This window comes from Macaca thibetana, chromosome 10 (assembly GCF_024542745.1).
Source record: "Macaca thibetana thibetana isolate TM-01 chromosome 10, ASM2454274v1, whole genome shotgun sequence".
Lineage (NCBI taxonomy): Eukaryota > Metazoa > Chordata > Mammalia > Primates > Cercopithecidae > Macaca > Macaca thibetana.
In genome coordinates this window covers 18,339,425-18,362,643 of record NC_065587.1, presented here as the reverse complement: position 1 = coordinate 18,362,643, position 23,219 = coordinate 18,339,425, and the positions used below count along the sequence as shown (strand labels likewise).

General features: G+C 44.9%; 1 protein-coding gene across 6 annotated transcripts in view; it reads right to left on the bottom strand.

Annotated features, from left to right (window-relative positions):
• Positions 1-23,219, bottom strand: part of SYN3 (synapsin III) — a 556,822-nt gene continuing 533,603 nt past the window's right edge. For all 6 annotated transcript variants that reach the window (XM_050745857.1, XM_050745861.1, XM_050745859.1 and 3 more), the window contains exons 12-14: positions 22,395-22,482; positions 12,107-12,398; positions 1-7,888 (exon numbers count right to left, since the gene is read on the bottom strand). In XM_050745857.1, the coding sequence (XP_050601814.1) occupies positions 7,756-7,888; positions 12,107-12,398; positions 22,395-22,482 (513 nt within the window). In that variant the 3' untranslated portion in view covers positions 1-7,755. The remainder of the gene's footprint in view (positions 7,889-12,106; positions 12,399-22,394; positions 22,483-23,219) is intronic.

Sequence of the window (23,219 nt, the reverse complement as noted above, 5' to 3'; positions counted from 1 at the left end):
CAGTGAAGAAAATTCAGTCAATAATATGATTTTCTTGAGGCCTGTTACTTTTAGTAGCTTAATGTATAGTAAAGGATTGGAGTTGTTTACATTTGTTTCTGTGGTATTTTGTAATATCTGAGCTACAGGACAGCCTTTTAAAAATGTGTTCACTAGATGCCATATGGCTTTAATTGGGTCTAACAAGGTCCTCCTGAAGCTTTGTTGGGTCCATATACTAGTTCTCTGATACATTTCTTTGTGGCTTTGCAATGTTGTGTTGCACTATGCAGCGGATGTGTGTATGTGTGTAATGGGTGTGGGAGGACATGGTGACGACTAGAAGCACCAAATACTATAAAACAACAAGTGTTCAGAATGCAGTCTTTTTTGAGTGGCCCTTGAGAACTCCATGGATGGTGCTGGTGTCCTGTGGATACTGGTGCTGCTTTCCATCCTCACCTCAGACTAACTGGCAGACATTACAAATCTCGCTTAGTTTAGGATATTGGCAGTATGCCTAAACCTAAATTTGCAGATCTCTCACAATAGTTTTTTTTAATAATTCTTAAGACAATCCTCAACGCATTTCCTCTTGAAAAGCTGAATTTATAGTTAGAAGCTTGTGAAGTCCTACATTCTTGTCATTAAACTGAGACTGTTGAGCTGTATGTATTGCTGGTGTATAATGAGAGGAAAATCGTAGTTTCGCAGAAGCCTGTTCACTGCACGATTTTCTGAGATCACCTGGATGTATTGTAATGGAAGCAAGCAAGAGTTTAGAGTGCCACAGCAACGCATCTTAGTAAGATGTGGTTCGACATCATTGGTATGTCCTACGCCTTTCTGTAGCCCCTTATTTTCCCTTTACTCTTTTTTTTTTTTTTTTTTTTTTTGAGATGGAGTCTTGCCCTGTTGCCAGGCTGGACTGCAGTGGATGACCTTGGCTCCCTGCAACCTCTGTCTCCTGGGTTACAGCGATTCTCCTGCCTCAGCCTCCCGAGTAGCTGGGACTACAGGTACGCACCACCATGCCCAGCTAATTTTTGTATTTTTAGTAGAGACGAGGTTTCACCGCGTTAGCCAGGATGGTCTTGATCTCTTGACCTCGTGATCTGCCCGCCTTGGCCTCCCAAAGTGCTGGGATTACAGGTGTGAGCCACTGTTCGTGGCCTCCTCTTTTATTAACAGGAGCTTTCTCTGCCCCATTCCCCTCATTTATAAATGGAAGTTTGATGTGGCTGGGAATCAAATAATGGAAGGTGTCCTTCCAACTTAAGATTTTGATATTCTTTGTGTAAAAACTGTTGAATTCTGACTCTTGCTTGGGTCTTTCCAATTCCTGAGACCACTGCTTTGCTTATTACGTCTGTAATTCTTTCATGGAGCTGGACATTTCTTCTTTTGCTCACTATACTCAGGGCCCAGCACTAAGGCTTGCCTCTCTCCTACTCTAGGCAGTAGCGGCCCAATTACAGAGCTTCAGAGAGGAGCTGGGCGGGTCCCAGTGCTCTGCTGTGCCATATGCATGAGCAGTGCTTCTTTGTGTAGTCTTCAGTTGACTGTAGAAGATGACTGGATAAGATCATTGGGAAGTACTGGGTAAGTCACATAGAACAAGGATTTGATTTAAACTGACTAGCTTAAATATCACTCCTGAGATTCCCCAATAGGTTACAGCATTTAGTTTCTGCTAATCCATAGCAAAACATAGTACGTTAACTGAGTGCCAAAGAACTGTGATCTTGCTTCTGCTCTAGACTCAGTGAAAGACCATGGAGAGCAGACACTTAGAATGTGAGAGGATGGAAACAAATTACATTTGGGAAGATTAATCAGTGTAAAAACAATGAAAGGGATTTAGGATTTTCAAGGATTAAAATGTGTAGCCAGGTGCAGTGGCCCTCACCTGTAATCCCAGCACTTTGGGAGGCCTAGGTGGGAGGATTGCTTGAAGCCAGGGGTTTGAGACCTGCCTGGGCAATATAGCAAGACCGTGTCTGTATATATAAAAAAAAGTGTATTTTATACACATGTTGTAGAAAGAATGTTTAGTTTTAGATTGATTTCCCTTACAGGAATGCCCCACCAGTTCCAAAAAATATTTCCCAACCACTTTCTTCTTTTCCTCTTGGCCAGTGAATTCATCTCAATACAAGGTCTAAGTGTCCACAGCTCATCTCTTTCAGCTGTGTGGAAACAGCCAGTGCATGGAAACAGAAGGGAGCCTCTGTGTCTCAGGCATTGTGTTTGATAAATGGACAACTTTAACTTACTTGTTGCCCAGCCTTCCAGTTTGTCTCTTACCAAACCAAAAGTGCTGCCTTCTATTAGAGTCCAAATATTAGGCTGAAACACTTATATCAGCAGCAACTTAGGAGCCTAGGACAGCTTTTGACGGTATAATTAGTAACCAGCCAGCTTGCCCTCTAGGATAAAGGAAAAGCAGAGACTCGTGTGAAAGTGCTCTTAGGCAATGAGCTCTGCCTCCAGGATAATTAAGCTGCCACTTGTATCTGCAAGGCTGACTTACCGAGCTTAACCCGTGACCAACCTGCATCCTTTCACCAATTCAAAACACATAAAATGAGCCACCAGTGTTTTACGAAGTTGAATAAAGCATTAAGAGATTAGTCTGCCCTAGGGCACTGGAAGGGGCAGGTCCTGAAAGGACATGGTGTGCTCCTGGGCCGGTTCGAACTGAGGCTGTGCTGTTTGGAAACTGCTGTGTTTGTTGTGTGAAGCACAATCTGTGTACTTGCTTTCCTTGGTCCTGGACCTTTGCTGCCGAAGCTGTGGAGTTGTCCTGGTCTGCTCACTCCAGCCTCCCTGACTGATGCTGACAATGGCAACTCCCCTACGGCTCACAGCCCTGCAGTCACCTTACCTTCTTGTAGGCCCCGAGGAGCGGTGTCATGTTCTCGTTCTGCCTCCTCCCATCCCTCTTCAGATTCAGTTTAGAAGAGGTCTTTTTGAGGTGGAAAACCTGACATTGATTTTCTGCTGCTGCTTTCTCAATTATCTCATTTTATTGGGTTTTGGTTGGTTTGAGTCTATTCTTGGGCAAGTCACTTCCATATATTGATACTCTTAGAAAAACATCCTTTTATTTCATTCTTAATACTTTTGTTTGGATTTTATTTCATAGTTTTCTAGGAGGGCTGAGCTAAAACTTGTCCTGAACACCTGCTGGGTGCCAAGCAGTGTGCTCTGAGCTTCACTCTCTTGACCCATGCACAAGATACCTGCACTAGCTTGCCAGATGAGAACTTCCAGAAGGCAGTTGATGTTCAGTTTTATGGGGTTTGCTGCTGCGTTTGTTACCATGCGAGTGAAGACCTCTCATCCTCTTAAATTTTGGAAAGATAGAACTGAGTGTGAGTTCTATCTTGAATGTATCTGAATATTAGTTAATTCAGCAGGGACTGAATGTTAGGCTAGAGAATGTAGTAACGAAGAGAATCTAGGGAACTGATGGAAGAGAAAGGATATTCCACTGTTCTTGGAAAGCTGATTTTACATTTAACCAAAGCATAGTACCATTTTATCGTGCTGACGGGAGGAAGATCTGGAAGAACTTTTCTCTGGCTGGTAGAGCTGTCCACTAAGGCTGCGTTTTTAAATCCCTGTTCATTGTGCACAAATCAAATAGGTCTTTGTTGTGTTTCAGCTTCCCCGAGTCAGCTTGGAGGGAAAATGCTAGCCTTTCTCTGGCTCAAAGTTGCGAAACAAAGCAAAAAAACAAACAAAAAAAACCGAACATAACATTTTAGAGTCTATATAGCATGACTCCCCTCTCCCTCCTTTTTGCCCTTTCCCATTTCAAAATGTCACAATTACTAAAGGTTACATTTTTGGAAGGAACACGTGCTAGCCTGTGTGACAAAACAACCATTTTGGGGTCACCATGAGACCTATGTGCCCTTGGTTTCTATGTTCATACACAGACCAGTGGGGAAATTATTTAAACATGTTGACTATAAACTAGTGTTATGTCATGGATCTGGATATATCTGTGCATGGTTATAAAAATCAGGATGCCTGCTGATTTGGAGTTTGGAAGGAGTTTCTGCTGCTGTTGTACGCAGATACTGGAGTATCTGGGAGCTATCCTTTGAATGCGGAGGTGTGTCTGAGGACAAAGGACGGAATATAGGAATATGGGAGGATTTAGGCCATGTGGTCATTGTTCACGGGGCCACTAGTTTTGTTCACTAAAGGAGTGGGTTCTTAGCTGCGTTGGAGACTATAGCACACCCATACCAGTACTGTTTCTCATGCAGTGGCTTTCCCACACAGCCCAGCTTAGGTTGCTGGTCTCACTTCAAAGTGGACTCAAAGTGGGGACATTGACAAAGATGCAGGTTCTGGGTCCTGTGACCAGAAATTCTGACTCCTTTGGTCAGAAATGAAGCTTCATCTGCCTTTGTAACTAGCTCTGCCCATGGCCATGGCCCACACATTGAGAAACTTTGGCCAGCCTGTTACCATTCAGTTGTGTGTTTTGAGCTGTCTTTTATTACTAAGTGAAAATCGGGTGAGATTGTTGAAGAGGGACGATTGCCACAGGGGTTTCCTGTGTTCCTAATCTCCTGAAACTTGTGGACCTTGTGGTTACATCCTGCCCTACAGGTTTTCTTTTACCCGTTTATTCAGGATGTCGCACAGCATTATTTATTAATATTTGAAAGGTCTACCCCTGAGAAAGGAGGGTGGATATATTTTTGTGAAGTGGAAGGAACCAAACTTCAACTCCTGTAGCTCTCTGTGCTTGGATCTTGTAATAGGCTGCTCTTATAAGCAGTGCCCCATGTCCTTCTAATGGGGAAGCCTCACCTGCCCTTGTCAGGAAAGAAGGGGCAAGGGTCCAGGAACCCTCAAGTCTGAGAGGTTGATATTCTGGTTCTCTCATCGTGTGACTTATACTAGTGACCCCTATCTTCTTGGGGACAAGTCGGGAAGCCATTCTCTTGAAGCAGGTTTTCAGACAACTATGAACTGATCATGAGGTGACAGGATTTTAGGATGTGCATTTGTCAATTCCCAGTTATTATCCAGGCATGTATGTGTATGTGTGCGCGTGTGTGTGTGTGTGTGCGTGTGCGTGTGTGTGCGTTTAAGTAATGGGACTCCTAGAATCATTGGCTAATCATCAAACCTTACGTTAATCAATATTTATACTCTCTTCTGTTAGATAGATTTCTTTTAACAGAATAGCTTTAAAAGGTACCCGCATCTGACGTTTTGAATTTCACCTCCTGTCTCTTTTCCTCATGCCTCACTTGGCTTTCTTCAGAAGCTGCAAGGGAGCGGTGAAAGGGTTAAGTGAGCAGCAGCAGGAGGACGAAGCAAAGTTCTGCCGGATTATAAATGGTCTGATCTATTCCTTGCCATCACCTGACCTCCCCCAGGCATGACTGTGGGATATTGACCCCAGGACCCCCACCTCCACCCACCTTGGGGGTCTAGAAGAATGTGATGATGAGAGAGCAATGCCTGCAAAGCAGCAGCTTCATGTGTCTGACTGCCCACCGCATCATCTCAGCTGCCTCTGGATAGGATTCTGGCAGCTCCTGGCCAGACTATTCTGTTGCATTGAGCAAAAAGAAGGGAGATGTGTTACTGGGCAGAGGGAGCTCCAGACATGCAGGGACTGTCCTATAACACGGAACTCAGCCGAGCGTGGAGATAGAGTAAGGGTGGTGGGCTTTTGGGCACTAGAAAGAGTACAGGGCCTTCAGCTGTTCACTTCTCACCTCACACAATAGCTATTTTATTTGCTGCGGATCCTCGCCAGTGTTAATCAGACCTGCGCCTACCAGTCTCCAGCTGCCAAATTATGGCTCCCGATGGTCACTGGCAATTGACTTATCTGATCTTTCTTATGCCAGGTCTGCTACTTATTATTGAATCCCAGACCAAGGGTCTTGAACAAGAGGAGAGAGACGACTTCTGAATTTTCCTGGGGTCTCTTGCTCTTAAATCCAGACCTGATCATGAGTGAGGGAAGAGGGCAATGTGAAGAGGACCGCCCTAAAGGCCAAGTGGCTTTCTGGCAGCCAGGTGCACAGCTAGCACTTTCGATACTGAGCCAGTCTCCAGCCAATAACCTGTCAAAAGCCAGCTTGAAGGCAGGCTTTTCTGAGGTTGAGAGTTCTAAGTGACCCAATGCCCACAGAAGGAGAGGGTCTCTGGCCCTGATGTCACCACCCCAGTTTGGTTTTGGAGGACCAAAAAGGAGATGATTGCTTTTATGCTCCTGGGAACCTGGATGGATCTCGGCTGATTACCAAGCAATCTACATTACTTGCGCATAACTAGAAGCTGCTCCAGGCCAGAGCCACTTCCATTTTTACCTCCCTCTCTCCCTTCCCCGTGGACAGCAAAGGGAAGACGTATCTCGGGTTGCAAAGTGGGAGGCAAGGGGCTAACATAGCTATGTTCTAGTATCGTGGGCTCTCTTCGAGACCAGGAGGCTGCTTCTGGCACCTACTGTGTTTCTAGCACCAGGTGCTTGGTGATTTAGGTCACCTCTGAACCCTATCTAAGCATGAGGGGCAGGCTGGTATAGGGGAAAGAGCACTGGGAAGGGAGTTAGCCTACTTTTTCCAGCTCTGCAGCTAACTTATTGAGTCAAATCAGTTTGGATTTAACAAAGCTGATTTCTTTCCTGCAGGAATTCCAAAAGCCTTTGACATATATTATATACAATGCATCTCCAAAAAAGAAATACAAACAGTAGTTCCTAAACATATTTGACCATGGGGCCCGTTTTGAAATTGAGTAACCTGCCAACACCTTTCTGTACAGAGTTTGTGAGATGCCAAACTAGAAGTGACTGCCATTGCACTTCAGATCCTACGTCATTCATCTGTTGCTTCTCTCTGGTTCCCAACAGATCCGTAAAAAGGAAACGGCTTTCCTGGTGGGAGGCCAGAGAGACCAAACAGTGGTGTAACAGAATGGGTACAGGATCCTAACCTGACCCTTTCCTTGCGAGGTCCCGGGCCTCTTTCTCCTCTGTGAACTCGTCTTTATTCCTACAAGAACCTGTGATCTGCTCTCGGCTGTCCAAATAAGAATAATGCTCTGAGTATGAGTGGCATTACCAGGGCCCCTCTGTTTCTGTTGTGTTCTCCAAGACCCCACTTGTCATACAGGGTCTCATTTCTTTCTTGGCTTCAGGACCCCACTAGTGGCCAAGTGTGATGGGGGCCTTTGCCTGTCTGGTCTAAGGGCAAGTCTTGAGCATGGATGGAACTAGCGTGGGCAGGTGGCGAGTTCCCCTGGCTGGGATTTTCTCTTTTTTTGTTTGCAAAACACTGTTAAAAGATTATTGCCTCCTATATTGCTGAGGTCCGACTACAGTGTCTGCATTTGATGGAGGTAGGGCAAGGCCTAGAGGGGGCCTTTGCCCAAAGGTGAGCAAAACACTAATAAGGATGTGAAAACTAGCCACTCGCAGACATCTCACTTGGTTATCTGGCAGGGAAGCGGGGTATGTGGGTAGGCAGAGGGATGTGACGCCCATCTCTCAGGCCTGTTTTGAGGAACCTGGAGGCTCTCAAAGGCCCACCTCTCAGTCAGACAATGCTGGAATGTCACGGTAAAGGAAAATGGGAACAAATATAATCAGTTCCTGGGTCGAAGGCATTTAGAAAGTATGTTCTCAGGCCCTCCATTCTGTTCCCATCAGGAACCAAGGCTGAGAAGGAAGATGAGGCAGGAGGGGGACGAGTGTAGCAGAGCACTCTTCCCCTCCCAGCCTGGATGGTGTTAGTCAGAGAACAGGCTGGCAAAAGACTTCCTCAGGTTGCGGATGGTTTCGGCCTTGGCCTCGTCTTCACTTGGGGTCCCACGCTGGGAGGTGTCGGATGTGCTGAGGCTGTTAGTCAGGGACTGAGATTTGCTGAAACAGAAAGGCAAGGGGGTTGAGGAAGACAAGGCATAGACTATCAAATGGGTCTTGGGGGCTTGCCTGTGAGCCAGATGGGCTACCCCAATCATCATAAAGTTATTAAGGTCAGAAACCAGGCATTCCAATGCTTAACATGATGTTAGGTACATTACACACATAATTTGCAAGGTGGTTTGTTCCTCATTTCTTAGGTTCAGGAATAGGGGTTCACAGAGTCAATTAACTTGCTCAGGTCCTCACAGCAAGTAATGGGGGAGCACCCAGAGGTCACATTCTTTCCATTATGCCAGGCTGTTGAGGCAGCAGGCATTGCTGGAGTAGTAGCTTGGCTGCTCTCCTGCCTGTGGGTACAAACCCACTTTGTAAACTGCAATGTGCTGTATCAACATCAGGTTATAGTTATTTCCAGCACTAGTTTAGGTATCAGGAGGCCTGTATTCTAGAACCTTCTCTGCTCTTTGATGTCTGTGGCCTTGGGCAAGGAACTTACCTTCTCAGGGCTTCATTTATCTCATCTGTAGAGCGAAGGCTTCGTCCTGCTGACCCTCAGGCCTCATCCAGCTCTGACATTCTGGACTTCAATCCCCATCTCTTCTCCAATGTCTTTATGGCCAGTTCTGCCCCCCACCCCCTTTTGGAATTCTTTTAGTGCCAACTTTTTGAATGGCAGGTGCCATTCTGAGTGCTTCCCAAATGCCAGCCTGTAGCAACTGCTTGTTGAGCACTTCCCCCGTGCTAGGGGACAGGGGTGTAAGATGAATATGATTCAGGCCCTGCCTCAGGAGGCTCACAGTCATAGGAGGGGAGGCAACAGACATAGGAAGAGATGATGTAAATGTGTCAAAAGTTTAAGAGCTCTGCATGTGATGCGGTCATCACATTAAAAACGGGACTTTAAAGCAGGGACTGTCTTTTACTCCTTCTTACCCCTCGGAAAGTCTTATCTAGAACAAGGCACAGAGTAGGTATTTGGTGAATACCCGCTGACTTGAATTGAGCCAAATTCTTCAAAGCAGTAAGTCAGGAAATTTACGTGTTTTTAGCTAGAACACTGTAAGGTCAGTGACCAAACCTGGTTTAAGGCCCAGAGCCCTTGTCTGTCCTGTGATTAGCTGGACTGACCTTCTTATGTGGTGACAGGCTGTACACAGATAAGCCTCTATGGTGCCAGCAGCATTGTAAGCACCAACTGTACAGAAACTCGTTGCAATCCTTATAATAACCCCATGGGGTTATTGTCGCCATTCTGCACGTGAGGAAATTGAAGCACAGCGAGGTTAGGCAACTTATGTGAGGGCGTATCTTTTTGTTTGTTTGTTTGTTTGTTTGTTTGTTTGTTTTTGAGACGGAGTCTCGCTCTGTCGCCCGGGCTGGAGTGCAGTGGCCGGATCTCAGCTCACTGCAAGCTCTGCCTCCCGGGTTCACGCCGCCATTCTCCTTCCTCAGCCTCCCGAGTAGCTGGGACCACAGGCGCCCACCACCTCGCCCGGCTAGTTTTTTGTATTTTTTAGTAGAGACGGGGTTTCACCGTGTTAGCCAGAATGGTCTCTACCTCCTGACCTCGTGATCCGCCTCTCGGCCTCCCAAAGTGCTGGGACTACAGGCTTGAGCCACCGCGCCCGGCCAGTCATGTAGTTAAGTGGTAGAACTATGATTTGAACCCAGACAGTCTGACTCTAGAGTCTGTGCTGTCAGCTGCTATTCCATATTGCCAGGAGGGCCATTTGCTAGTGTCTGTCAAACTAAAAATACATTTATCCTTTGATCCAACAATACCGTGTCAGGTTATTTTCTCTAGAGTGAGTCTTGCAACTATGAAAGTATATGTTAAGATTTATTAATTGGCCGGGCGCGGTGGCTCAAGCCTGTAATCCCAGCACTTTGGGAGGCCGAGACGGGTGGATCACGAGGTCAGGAGATCGAGACCATCCTGGCTAACACGGTGAAACCCCGTCTCTACTAAAAAATACAAAAAACTAGCCGGGCGTGGTGGCGGCGCCTGTAGTCCCAGCTACTCGGGAGGCTGAGGCAGGAGAATGGCGTGAACCCAGGAGGCGGAGCTTGCAGTGAGCTGAGATCCGGCCACTGCGCTCCAGCCTGGGCGGCAGAGCGAGACTCCGTCTCAAAAAAAAAAAAAAAAAAAAAAAAAGATGTATTAATTGCAGCATTATTTGTAAGATCAAACCAAGTTTCTATTTGTGGTGGATTAGTTAGATAAATTATAGTACAACTGTACAGTGGAATACTATATGGCCATAAAAAATAAAATTCCAAGGAACTGGGTGCTCCAGGATTTATTATTAAACATGAAAAGCAGTGAGCAGAATGGTGTGGAGAGTGAATACTCCTGTGTGTGTAAGAAAATGAGGGCAAGGAGCTGAACATTTTTATTATTTATGCAAATATTTTTTATTTGCATAAGGAAGCACTGAAAGGACACATAGGAACTAACAAAAGTCATTTCTGGGGAACAGGGCAGCAAAGCACTGGATGAGAATCGGGCAGCAATGAGGCTTTTCAACATACATCTTTGATATCTTTTATTTATTTACTTATTTTTTGAGATGGAGTCTCACTTTGTTACCCAGGCTGGAGTGCAGTGGTACAATCTCAGCTCACTGCAACCTTCACCTCCCAGGTTCAAGCGATTTTCCTAGCTCAGCCTCCCAAGTAGCTGGGACGACAGGTGTGCACCACCACACCCAGCTGATTTTTGTATTTTCAGTAGAGATGGTGTTTCACCATGTTGGCCAGGCTGGTCTCGAACCCCGGACCTCAGGTGATCCACCCACCTTGGCCTCCCAAAGTGTTGGGATTACAGGCGTGAGCCACCGCACCTGGCCTGATATCTTTTAGATCTTTGAACCATGTGAATATATTACCTATACAAAAAAATAGTTGTTAACATGATCCCTGGACTGGATGTCCTGGGTTTAATCCCAGCTCTTTTAGTTATTAACTGGAACCTTTGGAAAGTTATTTAATCTTTCTTTGCTACTTATCTGTACAATGGGGATAAGAAATAGTTATTAACTCCTAAGCTTGTGAGAACTTAAAAAAACCCAAGTAAGTAAAGTGCTTGGCACATAGTAAGTGGACAATAGCTGTTAGCTGTGAACTGTGATGATCAACATTTGGCCTTGAAGGAAGGTAGAGCTTTCCAAAGAACAGTTACTTGGGACCTCTCTTTAGGACCTCAAACCAAGAGATAGGCCTGAGGGGAAACAGGATGTATATGCGTATTGTGATGGATGGCTTACAAAAATGACTGCAATGATTCCTCTTGTCCCTGTAGCCTGCCCTTTTGAGATGTGACTTCATGGCTCCTCCCACCAAGAGTTTATTTCCTACCTCTTGAATGTCGGTTTGGCCCTGTGACTTGCTTTGACTAAAAGCATGTGATAGAATAACACTTCATAACTCCCAAGGCTAGGCCTCAAGAGGCCTTGCAACTTGCACTCTCTCCCTTTTTAAAAGCAGTTCTACCATGTGAGAGAGCTTGGCTTAGTGTTGGGGAGGATGAGACCCCATGGAGAGAGAGAGGCCCCAGCTAACAGCCAGCACCAGCAACCAGATGTGTGTGTGAGGCCTTCCTGGACCATTCAGCCTCAGTGAAGCTGCCACGTGACTGCAGTTGTATGAGTGATCCCAGGAAAGTAGGGTTGCCAGATTTAGCAAATACAAATAGGAAGATAAACATGCATTTCAGATGAAAAGCTAAGACTTTTCTTTAGTGTAAGTATATTCCATGCAATGTTTGGGGCATACTTACACTCACAATCATCTGTTTTTTATCTGAAATGTAAATCTAACTGGGTATCCTGTGTTTTATCCTGTAACGCTATAGGAGACACCAGCAGAAGAACCTCCCAACTGAGCTATACTCAGAACAGACAGCTGAACCAAAAAATTACGAACAAAGAAAATGATTGTTTTCTTCAGCCACTAAGTTTTGGGGTGGTTTGTTATGCGGCAAAAAATAACTGATATGTGTATACATGGAGGGTCACGGTGGTGTCTAATCTATACTCTCACCTTCTTGGGCCTCCCCAGCAAATTCCGTCCTCTAGTCTTGTTTTTACCTATTTGAAGTCTAGGCAAGGCCTCGTTGGGTCTTCCTTTGTCTCCAAGTCCCTAACCCTGAATCAGCCAAGCCCTGCCTACACCCCAGCTCGATCCTATACCTTTTCCAATTCCCAAAGCACTTACTTGAGATGCGGATGGGGTGGTGCTGGCTTCTTGGACTCTTCACTCTGCTGGGAGGTGCTACGGCCCTGCACAGGGGGCCGGGGCTGTGAGGTGAGGGTGGCACCTGGCTTGGAGGCCTGGTTTGGGGAGCTGCCACTGGATGCCCGGGATAGCTGTGGAGAGCCTGGTGACCTTTGCTGCTGTGGAGATCCGGACTGGGGGCTCAGGGGCTGCTGGCCTTGTGGGGAGAGCCTCTGCTGGGAGGGGCTTCCAGATCTCTGGGGCTGAGGAGACTGAGCTTGGCGAGGGCCTCCTAAAGGGCCAGAAAAAAAAAGGTTCAGTTCAATTTTTTTTCTTAGGATAGATATGGCTGTACATAAGTAATGTTGCTTCAAGGAGGTTCATTACAGTGTTTCTTATAATGGTGAAAAATTGAAAGCCATATAAATACCTAAGCATAAGGAAGTAATTAGGAACATTAAGATACATCTGTATAATGGAATATGCTGTGGTCATCACATAGGATGTGGCTGACTAATATTAAATGACATAGGATACTGTTGATAACATATGCTAAATATACTGCTGAACAAAATAGCTTAGAATACAGTACATATGGTTTTATTTTGGCACATATGTAAAAACATATATAAAAAGGACTGGAAGATTGTACACTAAAACCAGTGTGTCTCAGACTTTAATGTGCATATGAATCACTGGGGATCTGGTCAAAATCAAGATTCCGATAGAGTGGGTCTTGGGCTGTGTTACGGACTGAATTGTGTTCACCCTGTCCCAATTCATATGTCGAAGCCTTAACCCTAACCCTCAATGCAATTCTATTTGGAGATAGGATCTTTAAAGAGGTAATTAAAGTTAAATGAGGTGATAGGGTGGGGCCCTAATCTGATAGGCCTGGTGTCCTTATAAGAGGAGAAAGAAAGATCAGGAGTGTCATGTACACACGCAGGCACAGAGGAACAGACACAGGAGGATACACAAAGAAGGCTGCCATCTGCAGGCCAAGGAGAGAAGTTGTACCAGAAACCAACCCTGCCAGCACCTTGATCTTGTACCTGCAGCCTCCAGAACTGTGAAAAAATGTCTGTTGTTTAAGGCCCCACAGTCTATGGCATTTTGTTATTAAGGTGGCCTGAGAAAACTAATATAGGCGGGGTCTGCGATTCTGCATTTCTAATGGGTTCCCAGCTTATCCTACTTTGAGTAATGAGACACTAAATAATCATTAAAGTGGTGAGATTATGAAGGATTTTAATTTCCTTTTTCTTTCTTCTCACGGGTATTTTCCACACTGAAGATGTGTTTCTTTGGAAACAATGACAAGAATTAACTCTTACTTTTTGGGTTGCTCTCTCAACTTTTCCAAGAACTTTTAAAAGCAACATATCACTCGATCTAGAGAGGTCAGTAGGGAAGATACCACTCTTCTCACCACATAGAGGTGGAGACTGAGTCTTATTAAGGTTTCCCAATTGGAAGAGGAGCCACAGAAAGCTCAAAGAGAATCTTGGTTTCTCTCTGTCACCGCACAGGGCACACAGGCTTTCACAAGCAAGCCAAGGGGCATCTAAGCTTGGGGATGTTGCAGCCACTCAGAAATGACTTTGAGTAGAATTCCAAGGCCCCCAACAATCGAGGTGCACTCTCCTCACCCTCAAATTCTGGGTGTCAGGGCTGTTGATGGTGAATTGCACTTTGCCAAAGCTGACTGTCTGCCCGCTGATCTCTTCTCCCTGCGACATGCTGCTGCTGGGAGAGTGGGGTTGGGCTGGGGTGATTCTTGCCACGTTTTTTTGAGAGCACTATGGGCACGTTAGGAGACTGAAAACTAAAAGGTGCTGGACCCCACCTCTGTGACTCTGTAACAATGGGGCTTCTACTGAGCACCTATTATGTCACCAGCTTTAGGACTGGGCAGCCTCACAACAGCTCTGTGGGTTAGGCATTATTTTTCATCCCCTACCCCCAGCCATGGCAGTGCTGTCCCTGGAACTCTAGAGAGAGCCACGTGTATAATTATACATTTTCTAGTAGGCACATTTTAAAAAGTAAAAAGAAATAGGTGAACATAATTTTAATAGTGTGTGTGTATGCATATATAGGTATGTATGTATATATATAATTTTTTATAGAAGAGATGGGGTCTCTGTCACCCAGGCTGGAGTGCAGTGGCATGGTCACACTGCAGCAGTGAACCTCTGGGCCACCCTCCTGCCTCAGTCTCTAGAGTAGCTGGGACTACAGGCCCAACACCACTTTTTCATCATCATCATTATTATTATTATTATTATTATTATTATTTTTGTAGAAATGGGGTGTCGCTATGTTGCCCAGGCTGGTCTTGAACTTCTGGCCTCAAGCAATTCTCCCACCTTGGCCTCCCAAAGTGCTGGGATTACAAGTGTGAACCACTGTGCTTTGCCCCATTTTTACAGAGAAACTGAGACCCGGATATATTGTGACTTGCTTGAGATGTCACTATGAATAAGGGGACAAGTCAAGATTCAAACCTAGATCTCTTTGACTCAAACGCCCTGTCTTGTTTCTTTTTCCTTTATGAAAACTACACCACGCAGGATCCCCTGAGTCCTCATAACATCTTTTTTACTAATTAAGAAAAGGCGGCTTCCTTCAGCGGAAGCAGCTCTGAGCCAGATGCCAAGGGGGCAAGGACTAGATTTCAGCCAGCCTCCCCTATCAGATGCCACATCAACTGAGCACATTTTCAGAGGACATGCCACCTGTGTAACCTCCATGACCTGTGGAGTCTGGTGGCCCTGACTCCACATTGGCACCAGGAGCCTCAGGTCCTGACTTAAGCCTTGCCATTAACTCACTGTGTGACCGTGGGTAAGTCACTCCCCTTCTCCGGGCTTCCGGGCCCTTGTTTGTAAAATAAGGCCATTGGACTGTACATCAAACATCCCTCCTGATCTGAACATTTTTCTGAGGTTGCGGAACACTAAATTGGATTAAACTGTGGTACCAGTTTAGCATGTGATTGTATTACATGGCTTTGATTCATTACCTCTTTCATGATTGTATATCCCAGTAGATGGGTGGTCACATTTATTTCAAACACCTCTAGGGCCAACCAGGTACGTAACTAAATAAAGCAGGCAAATATATGAAAAGTAATGTGGCTTTCAAAAATTTTCCCACTTGAGATAAAAACATTCCAGAGAACTATTTCTCTAAAGAGGTGCAAGCATACAGAACATAGCAATTACCCCTCACTGTCACTATAGAAGTGAGGAGTAGGGCTGGAGGCAAACACAGGAACCCCTAGGAGCCCTTGCTCTGATCAAGGGAGCCGCTGTTAGTAACGCCAGTAACGCTGTTAGTAACCGCTGTTAGTAACGCCTGTGTTGCTGTATAGAAACACAGGCCCATTGTTTCTAGAGCTTCTGTGCTATCAAGAGATACTGGAAATCTAGATGTTTAAGTAACACCTCCTGAATTTTTTTTTTTTTTTTTTTTTTTTGAGACGGAGTCTTGCACTATTACCTGGGCTGGAGTGCAGTGGTGCGATCTCGGCTCGCTGCAACCTCTGCCTCCCAGGTTCAAGAGATTCTCTTGCCTCAGCCTCCCGAGTAGCTGGGATTACAGGTGCCTGCCACCATGCCCAGCTAATTTTTTGTATTTTTAGTAGAGACAGGGTTTCACCATGTTGGCCAGACTAGTCTTGAACTCCTGACCTTGTGATTCGCCCCCCCACTTCAGCCTTCCAAAGTGCTGGGATTACAGGCATGAGTCACCGCGCCCAGCTCACCTCCTGATTTTTAAATGTTGGTTACTTTTGGGTTTTCTAAACCCACCGCAGTTCAAAGAAAACATTTGTTTTCTACTTTTATCTTCAGTTTGCCCTGACTCGCCCCCCTTCCCAGGTTGATATCTTAGAAAATCTGGATACTCGTTCATTAATTCAGTAACTCTTTGTTAAGTCCCTATCATACACCTGGGATTTATCAAGAGACACCGTAGTTACTGGATTCAGAGACCAGAGTGGTAACCATTACCACTGCCCTAGTTATTTCTTTCAGCTTCTTGGCAAAGCAAACAATTTAATATTTTTTATATGAGCACATACATACACAAAATATTGACTTATATATAGAAAGTATTTGCCTAAGCACAGAAATGAAGCTTATTAAAAGAAAATTTCACTTTTACTGAGTTGAAATGAACAGCAAGTTCAAAATAATAATGTGATTTGTTAATTGGGGAACTCAATGAAAGCGTTTTTAATTAGCCTTGTTATTTTTAATCTGAGCGTTAATTCACTGGGCATTTTCTTTAATTACCTTAATTGGTTTTAAATTGATTGTTTTTCAACTCACTAAAAGTGTGTTTAGCCTCATTTCCCTTAAAATAATATCTCTTTATCAAGCATGTTTTACTCTGGGCCAGAGAGGAAATCAGAATACAGTAGCTCTCTGTTTTAAAATGGCTCTGTTCAAATGTGCTTTTAAAAAGTAGGTCCCAGGGCAGAGGGGAAAGGAGGGTGTGGGGCAGAGGCACAGCCAGAAGCCTGGTAGAGAGAGGAATATGTAGTTTTGGAACACTTATTACTACAGAATTATTGCTGGGTAAGGGGGTGCTGCGTTAGTTATAAGAATTGTTAATAATAACCAAGAAAAGCAATATGGATAAGACACACATTATTAATAGTAAGCATTATGTCATAGTTATTAATAGTAAATTATTAGTAGTAAGAACTAACACCTTCTAAGCACTATCTCTGTGTCTGATACTTTGCTAATTGCTTCACCTGCATTTACATGGAAGCTGTTATTTCCTCCTTTACACTGAGGAAACTGAGGCCCTGAGAAGTAATGTGACTTGCCTAACGCTGCAAGGACAGTGAGACATGGAACTGGATTCAAGCACACTAGATCTGCCCGAAGGAGAATACTAATGTGTATTTATACAGGTATACCTTGTTTTATTGTGGTCCATTTTATTTCAATTTGCAGATACTGTGTTTTTTCTAAATTGGAGGGTTGTGGCGACCTTGCGTTAAGCAAGTCTGTCAATGCCATCCTTCCAACAGCATGTACTCACCTGGTGTCTGCATCACATTTGGCAATTGTCACAAATTTCAAACTTTTACATTATTATTATATCTGTTATGGTGATCTGTAATCAGTGATCTTTGATACTACGATTGTATTCGTAATTGTTTTGGGGTGCCATGAACCACACCCATATAAGACAGTGAACTGGTTGGGCGTGGTGGCTCGCGCCTGTAATCCCAGCTGTTTGGGAGGCCAAGGCAGGTGGATCATGAGGTCAGGAGATCGAGACCATCCTGGCCAAGATGGTGAAACCCCGTCTCTACTAAAAATACAAAAAAATTAGCTGGGTGTGGTGGTGCACACCTGTAGTCCCAGCTACCTGGGAGGCTAAGGCAGGAGAATCTCTTGAGCCCAGGAGGCAGAGGTTGCAGCGAGCCGAGATTGCACAATTGTACTCCAGCCTGGGCAAAAGAGCGAGACTCCATCTCAAAAAAAAAAAAAAGAAAAAAAAAAAAAAGTCAGTGAACTTACTTGATAAATGTGTATGTTCTGGCTGCCCCATTTACCAGCCGTTTCTTGTCTCTCTTCGTGTCCTTGGGCCTCCCTTTCCCCTAGACACAACAATATTGAATTTTGACCAATGAATAACCCAAAAATGGCCTCTAAATATTCAAGTGAAAGGGAAAATCACTCATCTCTTACTTTGAAATAAAAAACTAGAAATGATTAAGCTTAGTGAAGAGGGCATGTTGAAAGCCAAGACAAGCTGAAAACTAGGCCTCTTGCACCAAAAAGTTAGCTAAGTTGTGAATGTGAAGGAAACATTCTTGAAGGAAATTAAAAGTGCCACTGCAGTGAACACATAAATGATAAGAAATCAAGGCCGGGCGCGGTGGCTCAAGCCTGTAATCCCAGCACTTTGGGAGGCCGAGACGGGTGGATCACGAGGTCAGGAGATCGAGACCATCCTGGCTAACACGGTGAAACCCCGTCTCTACTAAAAATACAAAAAACTAGCCGGGCGAGGTGGCGGGCGCCTGTAGTCCCAGCTACTCCGGAGGCTGAGGCAGGAGAATGGCGTGAACCCGGGAGGCGGAGCTTGCAGTGAGCTGAGATCCGGCCACTGCACTCCAGCCCGGGCTACAGAGCAAGACTCCGTCTCAAAAAAAAAAAAAAAGAAATCAAAACAGCCTCATTGCTGGTATGGAAAAATTTGAGTGGTCTGGAAAGAAGATCAAACCAGACACAACATTGCCTTCAGCCAAAGCCTAATTCAGAGCAAGGCCTAACTACTTTCAGTCCTATGAAGGCTGAGAGAGGTGAGAAAGCTAAAGAAGAAAAGTTGGAAGCTAGCAGAGGTTGGTTGGCCAGGTCTAAGGAAAGAAGCTGTCTCCATAACAAAAGCTGCAAGGTGAAGCTGCAAGTGCCGATGAAGAAGCTGCAGCAAGTTATCAAGAAGATCTAGTTTAGATCATTGATGAAGGTGGCTGTGCTAAACAGATTTTCACTGCAGATGGAATAGCCTTCTATTGGAAGAAGATACTATTTAGGGCTTTCTTTTTTTTTTTTTTTTTTTTTTTTTTGAGACAGAGTCTGGCTCTGTCACCCAGGCTGGAGTGCAGTGGCCGGATCTCAGCTCACTACAAGCTCTGCCTCCCAGGTTTACGCCATTCTCCTGCCTCAGCCTCCCAAATAGCTGGGACTACAGGCGCCCGCCACCTCGCCCGGCTAGTTTTTTGTATTTTTAGTAGAGACGGGGTTTCACCGTGTTAGCCAGGCTGGTCTCGATCTCCTGACCTCGTGATCCGCCCGTCTCGGCCTCCCAAAGTGCTGGGATTACAGGCTTGAGCCACTGTGCCCGGCCTATTTAGGGCTTTCATAGCTAAAGAGGAGAAGTCAATGTCTGGCTTCAAAGCTTCAAAGGATAGGCTGACTCTCTTGTTGGGGCTACTGCAGCCGGTGACTTAAAGTGGAAGCCAATGCTCATTAACCATTCTGGAAATCCTAGGGCCCTTAAGAAGGATGCTAAATCTACTCTGCCTGTGCTCTGTAGATGGAAAAACAAAGCCTGCATAACAGCATAGTATTTACAATATGGTTTACTGAATATTTTAAGCCTACTGTTGAGACCTACTGTGCAGAAAAAAGATCATTTTCAAAATATTACTGCTCATTTACAATGCATCTGTCCACACAACAGTTCTGATGGAGATGTACAAGATAATTTTGTTTTCATGTATTTTAATACAACATCCATTCTGTAATTCGTGGATCAAGGAGTAATTTAGAATTTGAGGTCTTATTACTTAAAAAATACATTTCGGCTGGATGCAGTGGCTCATGCCTGTATGCCTGTAATCCCAGCACTTTGGGAGGCCAAGGTGGGTGGATCACGAGGTCAAGAGTTCAAGACCAGCCTGGCCAACATGGTGAAACTCCATCTCTACTAAAAATAAAAAAATTAGCTGGGCAAGGTGGCGTGTGCCTGTAATCCCAGCTACTTGAGAGGCTGAGGCAGGAGAACTGCTCGAACCAGGACCTGGGAGGTGGAGCTTGCAGTGAGCTGAGATTGCACCACTGAACTCCAGCTTGGGCTACAGAGTGAGACTTTGTCTCAAAAAACAAAACAAAACAAAATTTCATAAAGCTATAATGGCCATAGACAGTGATTCCTCTGATGGATCTTGGCAAAGGAAATTGAAAACCTTCTGGAAAGGATTTACCTTCCTAGATGCCATTAATAATATTTGGGATTCATAGGAGGAGACCAAAATAGCAACATCAGCAGGAGTTTGGAAGTTGATTCCCGTCCTTATGGATGACTTTGAGGGGTTCAAGACTTCAGTGGAGGAAGTAAGTGAAGATGTGGTGGAAATAGCGAGAGAACTAAAATGAGAAATGAAGCCTGAAGACGTGACCGAATCACTGCAGCCTCATGATAAAACTTGAATGGATGAGGAGCTGCTTCTTATGGATAAGCAAATAAAGTGATTTCTTGAGATGTAATCTATTCCTGGTAAAGATGCTATGACGATTGTTGAAAAGACAACAAAGAATTTAGAATATGACATAAACTTAGTTGATAAAGCAGCAGCAGGTTTTGAGAGGACTGACTCCAAGTTTGAAAGAAGTTCTATTATGGGTAAAATGCTATCAAACAGCATCACGTACTGAAGAGAAATCTTGCGTGAAAGGGCAGCTCAATTCGTGCAGCTAACTTCACTGTTGCCTTATTTTACAAAATTGCCTCAGTCACCCCTTGCTTCAACAACCAGTACCCTGATCAGTAAGCAGCCATCAGTATTGAGGCAAGACTCTCCATCAGAAAAACGTTACTATTCACCTAGGGCTCAGATGATTGTTAGTAATAAAGTATTTTATAATTAAGGTATGTACTTTTTTTTTTTCAGAGATAATGCTATTGTACACTTAAGAGACTACAGTATAGTGTAAACATAGCTTTTATATGCACTGAAAAATTTGTGTGACTCACTTTATTTTGATATTTACTTTATACTGGGGTGGTCTTGAACTGAACCTGCAATATCTCTGAGGTACGTCTGTACGCAGTTGTGTACAATTATACAATTTCTCTTTTCTTAAAAATATCTTCTGCTTTTTCAGAAAGAGAAACACAGACGAGAAAAATGAATGGGGCATTTTATCTAAGACCTGTGGAAGAGGAAGACATTCGGTGGCCAAGGTTGACTTTTCTTCAGGAAGTAATGAATCTGTTGCTTTTAATAATAGTGACTGGGAAGGCCACAATATGACAGTAATGCTTTCTTTCTGATATATATATATCTTCCTTTCTGATATATATTTCTTTCTTTCTGATATATGTATGTGTGTGTGTGTGTGTGTGTATATATATATATATATATTTCTTTTTTTTTTTAGAGTCTCCCTCTATTGCCCAGGCTGGAGGGCAGTGGTGCAATCTTGGCTCACTGCAACCTCCGCTTCCTGGGTTCAAGCAATTCTCCTGCCTCAGCCTCCCAAGTAGCTGGGATTACAGGTGCACACCGCCACACCCGGCTATTTTATTTTATTATTTTTATTTTTAGTAGAGAAGGGGTTTCACCATATTGGCCAGGCTGGTCTTGAACTCCTAACCTCGTGATTCACCCACCTCGGCCTCCCAAAGTGCTGTGATTATAGGCATGAGCCACCGCGCCCAGCCTCTGATATGTTTTTAAGAAGATCCTTAAAAGACTGCAGCGAAACTGCCTGCTTTGGTTTCTTGGTGCACAGGTGCTCTGAAGCTCCTGCTGGTGCCTGAGTGAGTGTGTTCAGGAGGTTTTGATTGCAAGAGAGGATATGGGGCGGATTTGTCTCCAGACCCGCATGCAAGAATACCAGAGCAGCTGACATTCTTTGAGAAAGTTAGCTATTGCCATGATTGCCATGATTGCTTTTCATCTTTTCATCAATAGTTTGTCCATTCTCTAATAAGTGGTGGAAGGCAGTAATGCTGCAATATATTCGAGGAAGAATTTCAATGGCCAAGGTTTTATAGATGATGTTCCATTTTTCTTTCTTTCTTACTCTAGCTGGTTGACTCACAAATCTATCATCAGGCACCACACATTGCTATGAATAAACGCTTTCTAGAAGGTCTGAAAGGCCAGACTTGTAAATCTACTATTTTCTACCTCCTTGGGCAAAGCCTCAACATTTACCTCGCTGTAAAAAGGCTCACGCCTGTAATCCCAGCACTTTGGGAGGCCAAGGTGGGTGGATCACCTGAGGTCAGGAATTTGAGGCCAGTCTGGCCAACATGGTGAAGCCCGATCTCTACTAATAATACAAAAATTAGCCAGGCGTGGTGGTGTGCACCTGTAATCCCAACTACTTAGGAGGCTGAGGCAGGAGAATCACTTGAACCTGGGAGGTGGAGGTTGCAGTGAGCCGAGATCACGCCACTGCACTCCAGCCTGGGCAACAGAGCAAGACTCTGTCTCAAAAGGAAAAAAAAAAAAAGGAAATACTGACGTTTATTTTCCCAGCGATGGCTGGGAAAATAGGTGGGACATTCCCTGGCACAGTGCTTGGTGCATATTAGGTTCTTAATAAATTAACCGTCTATTTCCCTTCTCCTTTCTAGACTTTTTAAAGAGGTTGACCAACCCCATAGTCTGATTCATTCTGTGGATAAAGTATTCAGATGCATTTTCCCGGAGCCCCTTGTGGGAATCACGTGTGGATCCTCAGTACATTTCAGCACCCTCACTGCATGCTTTCTCACAGTGGCGCGTCTGGGGTCGTACCTTGCGGAGGTGGGCGTGGCTGGGGCTGTCCTAGCTGAGGCCCCAGCTGGGCTTGCCCTGGGGATTTCGCTGATTTAATCTGTGGCGCCTAGAGCAGAAGAGAAAAGAAGCCTGTTGGTATCACCACAGCCCTTTACTTCCTGGGTGAGAGGGCAACATTTATGAAGATCTTTTTATCATTGAGAAGAGACTCGTACACATAAAGTGTACAGTTCTGGAGTGTACTGTGTAGTGAAGTTCTGTATGTGTATACATCGGTGTAACCGCTGTCCAGATCAAAACACAGGCCATTTCCCACGATGAAGCCTGCCTCATAACCCTTCCCAGACAGCAGTCCCCCAGTATAGTAACTATGATTCTGATGTCTGTTATCATAGATTACTTTCCATGGGGAAATCTGGGGTGGGAGGTGGAAGTTTGGGGACTTGCTTTTACATAAAGCTGAGGAGCTGGCAAATTCTTTGGACAGCAGTCTGGTCATCCATGGTGGGAACTGTGGAGGGGAGGAGTGACGTGAGAGCTCATCGAGGTTGGGGGAAATGGGAGACACAATAGCATCCATTGACCGGTTCCCTGGGAGCACACAGAGGGTTTGTGTGTCCATATGCTCTCGCACACGCACGCACACACATCCTGCTCAGGCCCAGCACCGAGGGCACAGAAGGGACAGCAGTCAATCATCTCTCCCCACAGTGCCCAAAGGCCAATTGAGACAAGATTGTTCTCCCCAGGATGGTGAAGAAGGGAGGGGGCCCCCGAAAGCCTCCTAAATTCACCCACTGGGGCAGGCTGTGGACGCTCTCCCTGATGTCTGGCCTTCACCCA